General features: G+C 36.6%; 1 protein-coding gene and 1 long non-coding RNA gene across 7 annotated transcripts in view; one reads left to right on the top strand and one right to left on the bottom strand.

Moving 5' to 3' along the window:
- Positions 1 to 284: 284 nt before the first annotated feature.
- DUSP12 (dual specificity phosphatase 12) lies at positions 285 to 10174 on the bottom strand. Its single transcript, XM_004479701.4, has 6 exons — positions 9777 to 10174; positions 5994 to 6107; positions 5783 to 5901; positions 5278 to 5374; positions 4223 to 4409; positions 285 to 1668 (listed from the first exon to the last, which is right to left on the bottom strand). Exons 1-6 carry the CDS (start codon positions 10157 to 10159, stop codon positions 1492 to 1494), a joined length of 1077 nt encoding a protein of 358 aa, XP_004479758.1. The 5' UTR covers positions 10160 to 10174; the 3' UTR covers positions 285 to 1491.
- Positions 9879 to 11325, top strand: part of LOC105744825 (uncharacterized) — a 75823-nt gene continuing 74376 nt past the window's right edge. For 4 of the 6 annotated variants that reach the window (XR_011645460.1, XR_011645458.1, XR_011645457.1 and 1 more), the window contains exon 1: positions 9905 to 10015. This is a non-coding gene — a long non-coding RNA (uncharacterized lncRNA). Of the gene's footprint in view, positions 10016 to 10100; positions 10274 to 11325 lie in introns of those variants that run through there. The other 2 variants (XR_011645462.1, XR_011645459.1) reach the window with 2 other exon arrangements.

Raw genomic sequence — 11325 nt, 5'->3', positions numbered from 1 at the left:
AAGGTGAGAAATTCTAAGTAAAGAGCCTTGAACCCCAGAGTAGGTACTGCTCTTCCAATTGCTGGGAATGGATGAGAACAGGTATGCCTACAATCTACAGCAGGCCCCTCTAGCGAATCTCCAGTTTCAGAAGGGCAGAGAAAATTTTCGTACAATCTCCACCCGTGGAAATCTATGCCCAAAGTGAAGGCCCTGTACTTCTTGACCTTTGAAAAATTCCTATTTTGACCAATGCTTTATTTGGGAAATAAACAACTCAGCAGATTATGGGAAACAAACACAAATTTAAAAGCAGAGAATTTATGTCATTTATTCTGAGGGAGGGCTAGAAAGACATATTAATAGCAACTGGCTGACAAAACTAACTTAAGAACAACTGTCAGCTTTTAATAGTAGTCCTTGATGTTCTAATAAGAAAAAATTATATGGAAGTTGCTAAAGGTTTCAGGTTCTTCATTGAAATTTTACCGGGAATCATCCATAACACTCCTTACATTTCAAAAATTCAACTAGGCGTTTTCTTAAGAGGGCCATTATAACATTTTCTTTTTGCATTTAAAAATATTGCCACTTTTGTGTTTAAATACACATAAACACGTCCATACATATAAATATACAAAATCTCTTGAGAACATAGACAATATTTCCTAATTTATTAGCTAATGTTGATTTCATATAAAAGTTCAAGTAGCTAAATTAGGTCCAATTCTAACTGTCAGTAATGAGTAAAATAAATTCTAGTTTCCAGAGTTCAGGCAAAACCTAATCTGGACATATTACCATTTCCCAATATTCTAACATATCAGACTAAAAAAGGTAATTGAAATATTTCGACTTCACGTTTTAAGAATTTATTTTCTTTACCATTAGAAACATAATACATTTCTTTATGTAGATTACTTCATGTAGTATCTCAAACACACTTTAATAAATAATTTAGATGACTAGGATTCCAAAACAGTAATAAGAAAATCATTTTAATCAGTGCTCAACAATTTTGAGACAAAAAAATTTTGTCTACAATTACAAAAAAAATTCAGACAAACTAAGATTTTCTAATGTTCCTTTGAAAAGAAAGAGGGAGAAATAAATTTCAAAATAGGACCAATCAAATCTGTTTTGCATTTCTGGAAATAAAAGAATACCTTTTTAAACATGAGTTACCAATTTTTATACATAATTTTGTCCATCCAGAACTTAAGATCACATAACTAACATCCCCAAAATCAGAATTTTTAAAAATATATGAAATCAAAAGAAATCTAAGTTATAGAAGATTCTAATAGCAAATGAAAAAAGATTTACATGTTTGATTTCCATATAAAATATTCTACCTATACAGCAGGCTAACAAAACATAACCTCCATATCACATCAAGTAATTTTTATCTTCTCACATTCCAAATGAAATGATGATGACTTAAACCTAGACAATTTGTCATAAAAGATAAGCAAGAATAGCACATATGATCAATAACTTTCTTTCCAGCTATCAAATGTCACACGTTTGTATTTTTCTTGTTTGTGATCCTAAAACTGGCAGCATTTTCATTTCATCCACTCTATTCTTATGTATTTGAAAAGCAGGTGTTATCCATCTACCACACGAGCACTGTTCACCATACCAATTGAAGGAACCCAACTTGGCACTGCATTTGGGGCAAAGAAGCTGAAATAAAGCAAATGTGTTACTTCATTCATTCATTTTTTTATACAAAACAAAAAATTATCTTTGGCACAATAAAGGATGTAAACACAAATAAGACATGGTCCCTACTTTCAAGAAGTTTAAAATCTAATCAGTGACTCAAAATGTATCCATAATTTACTGCAATAGATGGCAGATTACAATAATTGTATAAGTCATCTTGTACTCTGAGAGTTTAGGGGAGCAACAAATTAATTCCATTTTGAAGGGAGAACTGAAGTTTGAGGAAAGATGGATGGATGTAGCATACACATAAGACTTTTAAATCAGTCTGCAATTTAAGCTGTCAAACTAAATCACCACAGCTGAAGAATTCTAATGTTAGAATTCTTACATTCTATTACTAATATTGACTGTATATAAATTAGTCCACCTCAGTTTCCAGACTATTTAAAAAACAAACTGATATTCCAATTAAATAGATAAATCCAAAAAAGCTTAACAAGTCTATCGAATTTTCATATAATATATTCACAACATTATATTTTTTATATTCAGCTCTTTAATTTATGCATGGTATGAGTAGGGATTTTTAGTTTTAATCTTGGGCTACAGAAAACTCAGTAACCACAAAGGAAAAAACTGACAGATTTTATTAAATAAATATCTTAAATTTTAAGATGACAAAATATGTTACAAAGTTGAGATAAGTAACAGACTGAAGAAGATTTTTTCAATGTCTTACGTGAAGGAGTAACATCTGGAATATATAAAGAACCCCTACAAATCAGTAAGAAAAAGGCAAATCCCATATAAAAATGGGCTAATGATGTGAAGGCAATTTATAGAAAAAAAATTATAAATGGCTGATCTATATAAAGATGTTGGACCTCAGGAATAATCATGAAAACTCAAAACATTTTAGGATTAACACTTTCACCTTACAGATTGAAAATCATCTATAAATTTTATAATATCCATTATTGCCAGGGGTATGGGGAAATGGTACATACATTCACTGTTAGTAAACGGCAAACTGGTATGGACTTTTTGAAAGTCATCCTTGCAATACTAGTAAAATTTAAAATGTATACACTCTTCAAGCCAAGAATTCCACTTTTATGTATATATTTTATGGAAAAATTCAAATATCTGTACAAAGAAAGCATGCACAAATGTGATGGACTCTTTCATAAAAATAATGGCTTTATCTTACATGTATGTTTTTCCAGATTAAATAAAAGCAGCAGGCCAAAGCACAAGCAACAAAAGAAAAAAATAGGTAAACTGGACTTCACAAAAATGAAAAATTCTAGTGCTATAAGTACCACCAAGAAAAGAACAAGAAAATGAAGAGACAATCCACAAAATATTAGTCAATTTTTTCCTGATAAGCAACTTATATCCAGAAACATACAATGGAATATTATTCAGCAACAAAAGAATGAAGTACTGATACATGCTGGAACATGAAGAAACTTGAAAACATTGTGCAAAAAGAAGCCAGTCACAAAATACCATATATTGTGTGATTCCATTTATATGAAATGTCTAGAATAGGCAAATCTATAGATAGAAAGTATTAATAGATTAGGTTGCCAAAAGCTCAGGGAGAGGTGGGAATTGGAGGGAATGGGAAGTACTATAAATGGGTATTTGTGGTGATGGCTACACAACTCTGTGAATATACTAAAAACCAATGAATTGTATACTTTAAATGGGTGAATTCTATGATATGCAGGTTATAGCTCAATGAAGTTGTTTTTAAAAAGCAGCATGGTCTGGAAACTTGGGTTTGACTATAGGGTACCACTTTCTAGCTAAGATACTCATTAATACAAACTAAGTTTCCTCATGTATACAAAGTAAATACATTTGTTTTACCTATGTAATAGTTATTGCATATTTTAAATGAGATATTAGTAAAGGATTTCATAAAATATAAAATACTATGCAAATTTTTAAAATCATTAAGATTATTATAAAATGTCTTCAGGTTAATATCAAGTATAAACCTAAAGGAGAAATGTGATCTTCATATAAGATGAGCTGCATTCTCTAGAATTAATAGGAAATGAAAAAGAATCTCATAGCAAACATACTAGATTCAAAGATCAGGGAAAAAGAGAGAAACTTGAAACCAAAAAAGAAAAAAGAAAATGCAATTGCAGTACAGAAATTTTAAACCTAATTTTAAAATTTTTTATTTACTCTACTTATTATAAAATTCAAGTTTTGTAAAATACATTCTAGTTTAAAAATAAAGTATATTATTTAGTTTTATATTTAGAAAGTATAAACATACTTTTTATATAATTTTTTATAAAAATTATAAAAGTAATTTATTAATTTAGACCAGCAGCTCTCAACCAAAAGTGGTTCACTATTTTGGATCAACTAGGATCCAAAATAGTTTTATTTTTGAGATTCTTTACCATAGATAAAACATACTCTTCAGAAGGAAAGGAGTTACTACGAGTTATACTAGTAAAACATTAACAATATGTTTTAAAATGCAAGAAGGAACAAAATATAGTCAATATAACAAAATTGTAAAAATAAAATGTGTTCTCACCTGTCCATCCATCACTCCTAACAAAGCAGATTCCATCCACTGTACAGGTTCAATGAAATAAGATGTACATTGAGCCTGACTCCCTGTTGTAGGCATGAAAGATGATGTTATTCTCTTGTGGGTAAAGGCTATAGGGCCACTTCCTTCATTATGATCCAAAATGCTAGAACTTCTAAATAAGGATCGCCTGCAACCCAGAAACAAAAGCACAGCTTAATGACTTCCAAAAGGATGAAAAAGTAAGATGAAATGTGCAATATTTTTTAGAAAACAAAATAATACTGATTGTTACTTTAATTTTCAATAATCCCTAAATCTGATTACTTTTAAGAATTTATACTCTTTTTAAAAAAGATTTATTTATTTTCCCTCCTCCCCTCCCCTCCAGTCCCCTCCTCTCTCCCCTGCTGTTTTTGCTGCCTATATCCATTGGCTGTGTGATCTTCTGTATCTATTTCTCTTCTCAGTCTTCTCTTCTCATTTTCTCTCCTATAGGATTCACCGGGATTTGATCCTGGGGATCTCTGATGTGGAGAGGCGTTCCCTGTTAGCTGTGCCACCCTCAGTTCCTGGTTTCTGCTATGCTTCACCCTGATTCTCCTCTTCTTCTCTCTTTTGTTGCGTCATCATCTTGCTGCATGACTCACTTGCACAGGCACTAGCTCACCACATGGACACTCTCTCCATGTGGGCACTCAGGTGGCTGCATGGGCACTGGGCTCACCATGTGGGCACTGGCTTGCCACATGGGCACTGTTTTACCACGTGGGCACTGTTTTACCACGTAGGCACTGGCTCACTGCAGACATGCTTTCTCTTCTTCTTTTTCACCAGGAGGCCCTAGCTTTCCTCCCATACGGTCGGCAGAAGCCCTATCACTTGAACCACATCTGCATCCAGAATTTATACTCTTTTTGAAAGCAGATTTGAATTTGAAATTTTTGCATTATTCAATTAAACAAATTCTTCCTAAACAGATAAAAGAAACTGAAACTTTAAGTGCTTTTCAGCTACTGAGACAAGATAAAATCTCCAGAGGATACAAAATATTTTACCTGCACTTTCTACATTTGTAGAGAACCTCATCTTTCAGCCCTTGTGAAGTGATGGTTGGGTCAACAGCAAAGAGTTCTTGAGGTAAATTCTGCAATTCTATATGACAATTAAAACATATCCATCTTTCAAAACCAAATGGCATTTTCAGACAAAATTTGGTTTAATGTCAAACTGAGGCAATGAGTGCTAACAATAAAAACTAAAAAAAAAAAAAAGCAAAAAAAAAAAGCTCCAGTGCTCCAGTGTTGAGAAATCAGGATGAGGTATGACAGCATAATGATGACATCTGGGCACAGACTTGAGTTCAAATCCCAGCCCTACCACTTATAAGCCATTTGACCTTGAACAAATTATTTCCCATGGTTACAGTTTCAAAAGGAAAACAAGGATACTTATCTCATGGGGTTGCTGCAAATATAAATGAAATAATGCACTTGAAGTATTTAGTACAAGAGTAAATGACATATAGAAAGGGCCCAATATACATTAGCAATTATTACTTACCTGGATACTTCTCTGTAACCTTTTGTAAACGATATTGCTTATAAATTGCACTAGAGGTATCCACTTCATACCCCATTGCCTGGTATAATTTCAGTTGCCACTCAAACCCTTCATTCATCCTATAGAGTGACAAACAAATATAAAGTTCAACTTAAAAAAATAATAAAATCACATCACAAAAGTAGAATTAATACTGTAACAAAGAACTCACTTAGCCTCTGGTTTGACGGTCTGGAGTTTTTCATAAGCTTTTTCAAAGGTAAGTTGGTCAGTCTTCATCATAAAAGCAGTCACTATAGCAACACTTCTACTGACTCCTGAATGACTGAAAAAGAGACCTTTAAAATAAAATAGCAAATAGCCACAATTAAAAAAACAACAACCCATCCCCCCTATTAATGGCAAAATTCAGGTCCACTTCATATCTGCTTTTGCTTCTACTCAAACAAACCTTTTGCCTCTGAAATACCACCAATGTACAAAAGAACAAAGGTTGAATTAAAGGATATACAAATGTCATTTATCGTCCTCTTTCTCAAATAATCTGAATTAGTTTCACCAAGTACCTATGAGTTAACTACTCCACTATGTGGTAGGCACTGTACTAGGCATTAGAGAAAGAAAGAAAAGAAACAGCTTTACTATCAAGGAGTCAACAGTCATTCACTGAGCTCTTTATTATGTGCCGAGTACAGTTCTAGATGCTGGGAATACAACAATGAAAGAAACACACAAAAACTCTGCTCTTGTGGAACTTATTAATAGTAGAAAGAAATTAACAATGAACAAAATGTTTGATATACACTCTACCAGAGTATGCAACTTCAATGTAATAGGATAAGTAATATAGATAAAGGACGATATGACCTTTATTTATTATAATTATCATTTCCTAAAAATTCTATATAGTTAAAAAAAGGAAAAAAGGAAAGAAAATCCCTGCCTTACAAAAATTCCTCATGGTAAGGCAAATTTTCATTTGAACCTCCCTAGGATCTAAAATTTGGGAACATTTATTATTATATTAAAAAGCAGGGTTTGCCAATAGGTATTAAGCCTAAATCTGGCCCTATTCCTAGACATACTGCTAAAATGGTATAATGCCTATTCCCAAGGGCTTAAAGTCTTTTTACCAAAACAGAGGCTATATTTTATTTTCTGCTGTATTTTCCATGCCTAAAATACTACCCAATATACTAGTTGCTCAATAAAATAAATAATTACAGGAAATGGCAACACTATTTGTTAGCACATTCACCAAAGACCCATGATGAAGATTAAAAATAAAAACATCTCAATATAGTTTAAATGAGTGGCCCTTACTTAAACAGAAAATAATATCACTGTATCAAGCAGAGAAATTCATATTTATTCATTCAACAACTCTTACAACTTAATGGTTAGGAGTGTGCACTCAGGAAGTGTGTTAGTGTTAAAATATGTCCACAAATTCTTTGGAATTCTTCCTTCAAAAGGTGGTGTCTAATTCCTCTCCCCTCAAATATGGACCAGATTTGGTGACTCCTTCCATTGCACAGATTGTGGTGGCAGTGATGCTGTGTCCTCCAAAGCAAGCTCATAAAAAGGATAGCTTCTGGGGAGTGGATGCAATTCAGTGGTTGAGTGCATGCTTCCCATGTATGAGGTCCTGGGGTCAATCCCCTGTACCTCAAAAAAAAAAAAGGATGGCTTCTGCCTGGTGTGTAGTATCTCATCGCTCACTCTGGGGGAAGCCAGTTGCCCTGCCATGAGAACACTTACACAGCCTACAGAGAGGCCCATAGGGTAGGCCTCCAGCCAACAGCCAACTCAACACCAACTTGCCAGCCATGTGGGTGAGCCATCTTGGAAGCATATCCTCCTCCAGCCCTAGTCAAGCCTTCATATGACAGCAGACCTGGCCAACATCTCGACTGTAACCTTATGACTCTGAATCAGAATCACCCAGCTAAGTCACCCCCAAATTCCTGACCCACAAAAACTGATATAATAAATGTTTAGTAAGCTTCCCTACGTTTTGATATATTTTGTTATGCATGAAAACTTATGCAGGATGTCTGGTTACAAATCCTGTCTCTGGCACATGCTAGTCATGTCGCTGTGCACATTAGCATAACCTTTCAATACCCTAGTTTTCTCGCTTGTAAAATAGGAGAATATCTACCTCATCAGGTTGTTTTTAGATTTAAATAAGATAATATTTGTAAAGCACTCAGTAGACCATAAATGCTAGCTATTATTATTACTTAATGAACATGTGCCATGTATTAGGTGCTAGAGATATAGGGATAAATAAGAGAGTTAAGGTCTCAGCCCTCACGCTCATCCTGATTACTTTAAAAATTAGAATTAGAAATAAGGTAAACATTATACTTATTCACTACAGTACATAGGTGCAGATTGACATGTTCACTAATTTAATCATTCATTGAGCAAGCATTTACCAAGTGACTATTGCATTAAGTACTGTAGGAAAGCAAAGGTAATGAAAAAATCACTGTATATAAGGCAATTATTTTCTTATTCAAGATAAGGACACAAAGAAATATTGAGTCATCTATAAACATAGGAATGGCAGGGAGAAATTAAAGTCACAATTACGCTTATTTAAAAAAAATAAAGTTCAAGCTTATTTTGGATGAGCCAACCAAAAATTTGATTATTGCTGCCTATATTAAATCAGATTTTAACTATACCATTCATATCACATGCCACAAAATTTAGGTCCTTTCACATTTGCCATATGCTCCCTCAGCAATTCAGTCAGGAAAGTATGGCATCTCATTTTGGAGATAACATGCAAACTCTAGAGTCATACAACTTGTATGTGATGAAGCAATTATTAAAAGCTGAGTTCTTAGTACTAGCTCCAAGTTGGCCTACGTACATAGACTTAACCAATCCTCCTGGTACATTTAACCACATTGATTATCCACCTTCACATAGTACTCTGGAGTAGGAAAAAAAAATCATTTCTTAAAATAAACAGGTTTTAACCATTATATCTCCTACTTGAGACCCCATCCTCTCCATCATTATCACCGCTGTTTCAAAAGGCCAAAGCCACTGTTACAATACGTGTAGATAACAACATCTATTTTCATCTATTTTTAAATGCACATTTTTACATTACTACATACCTGAAATTGTATCTTGCCATTGATGTGGTATTTAGCAATGGTGACAGAGTTGTCATTGCTATCAATAGGGTATATTGAATAAATGATTCAAAAGAATTATAATCCATAAGTGAAAAGTAGTTTTAGGAATAACTTAACCAATTTATGTTTTTTACAGTATTTTCCTTTTTATGTATGCATAAGAAATAAGACTTCTAAATGTGTAATTGAGTCTAAAGACTCCCATACTAGAAATAAGTAATAAGAAAGATGAGTGTCTCTGACTCATCTCCCCTACCATCAATCAATTCTAGTACTTAAAATTCCCTTCACACAAATCTCCAACAAAAATGTATTTTTCACCTATAGAAGAGAACCCTCTCAAATTCTCTGGGCTCTTGCCTGGTGCAGAAAATTGAAGTCTACACCAAGGTTGATCACACAAGGGAAAACAAAAATTAGTGAAAAATAATCTCTTCCTCTCTAGTCTGAATAATCATGATCTTTGTTAATCTTTTTCTTAGTACAGGCTTCATACCCCAGGGCCCATTACAATCATCTGGGGGGATGAAGGGATGGTATCTGGCTTATCCTACAGACCTGCAAACTCCGTAGATTCAGGGACGTTGCCATTTATCTGAGTATCCCCCTCAAACCACGCGGTGCCTGCAGAATGAACCATCCAACACTTGTAGGAATGAGAGCTTGCCCACCAAAAGGGGCCTGCCTCCCACACCCAACTCTCTCTTCGACTAAGGCCTCGCGCAGGAGGAGGTTAGGAGGCGGTTCTCGTAGTCCAGGCTCGGAGGAGGGGGACGGCGGGGACAGGTTGGGAGGGAGGCGGAGTTGTTCTCCCCACAGACTTGGCCACTCACCAGTGCACCAACACGGCACGGCCCTCGGCGCGGGCATGGCCGATGAAGGCCACGCACCGGTCCAGGTGACTCAGCAGGTCCGTCTCGGGTTTGTCCAGCGCTGGCACGAAAAGGCATCGTAGATCCTCGACCCCAGGCCCCGCCGTGAAGCTGGGCTCCTCCGAGTCCACCGTCAGCACGGCCGTGATGCCCACCTCCCTAAGAAGGTCCAACTCCGCGACGGCCGCGGCCCCACCCAGGTAAAGTCCCGGCCGCACTTGCTGCATCTGCCTGGCGGAGCTGGCTTCGCTAGCGCGCTGGCTCCCGCGCTCGCAGCCATAGCTCGGGTCCTGAGCCTCCAACATGGCGGCGTCCGGTGGCCCGGCAGCCGCCAGCTCTACCATAGAGTGGGGAGGTTTGGCTAGAATGTCCTTCCTCTGGGACCCGACGATCTAAGCTGCGTAGGCGCTCTGCCGGAGGACCACACTGATCCCGGGAACGTGGACTTGCCAGAGAGGGTGATATTGCGGCGGCTGTGGGCGTTCTGTAGTCGCCTCCCCAATCCCCCCACCAACCCTCCACTCATGTCCCATGCACCTCCCGCCCCAACCTGGTGATAGAGGATAAACTACAGTTCGTTTGTTTGTTTTTAATCTACAGGTTTCCCCTCATCTCTCCCTCTTTTACTCTGTTGTTGTCCTCTGATTGCATGCCTTTGATTGTTTAACATGTTCCTCTGTCACTTGTATTTCCTGTAAATTGACAGTTGAATCTTGAGGCTTTCTCAGGGGCAGGTTTGGTTTTCTTTTGGCAAGGCGACTTGATAGGTGGTACTGCTTTCTTCCATCAGAAGGCTCGTAAGGTCAGGTTGCCAGAGGTAACACTCATAGGTAAACTGAGTTTAATATAGTGGGAAAAGCAATAGTAGCAAGGCTTCATATTTCTAGAGCAGCGTTCCAATAAAAAATGCATGACATCTTGGCATTTGATCTCATCTATCTTTACCATAGCTCTCTGAGAAATTGAAGCTTTGCTCATCCCATTTTACACGTGGGAAAAATAGAAGCACAGGGAAATGTGGACTGGCAGCAGAGCTGGGAATAATGTCTTTCAACTCCCACCACTCACTTTCATTTGTCTATGTGGCAAAATGCTTGGTTTTTACAAGCAGTTTTGGGATTTTGCCCTCCGTTGATCCCGTGTAATTGGTAGGTTATGCACCTTGTGCCTGCCTTTCCTGGCACTCTGGGATCCTGAGTACAAAGTACCTTAATCTACACAGGCTGTTACCCCCAGTATCTCTTTGTAAATGAGCCACTAAGTTTCCCAAGTCCCTTCTCCCAGTGATTGAAAATAAATTACACAAAATATAATAAATACATGCCATGAACAGGGGGCTGAGAGAAACAGCCTCCTGTCCATCTCTAAAGGAGAGTTTTTATCTGGTTTTAAATGATTCATTCCCCTCCGCGCCCCCCCCCCCCCCATCAGTGGAGTCATTTTTCGAGCAAGATGTTCTTTTGAAAGGTATTGCCATCCCCATGGGGGACTACTATGTAAAGTTTCAAGG

This window comes from Dasypus novemcinctus, chromosome 13 (assembly GCF_030445035.2).
Source record: "Dasypus novemcinctus isolate mDasNov1 chromosome 13, mDasNov1.1.hap2, whole genome shotgun sequence".
NCBI lineage: Eukaryota > Metazoa > Chordata > Mammalia > Cingulata > Dasypodidae > Dasypus > Dasypus novemcinctus.
Note: the sequence above shows the minus strand (reverse complement) of the source record. Positions and strands in the feature narration are given on the sequence as shown.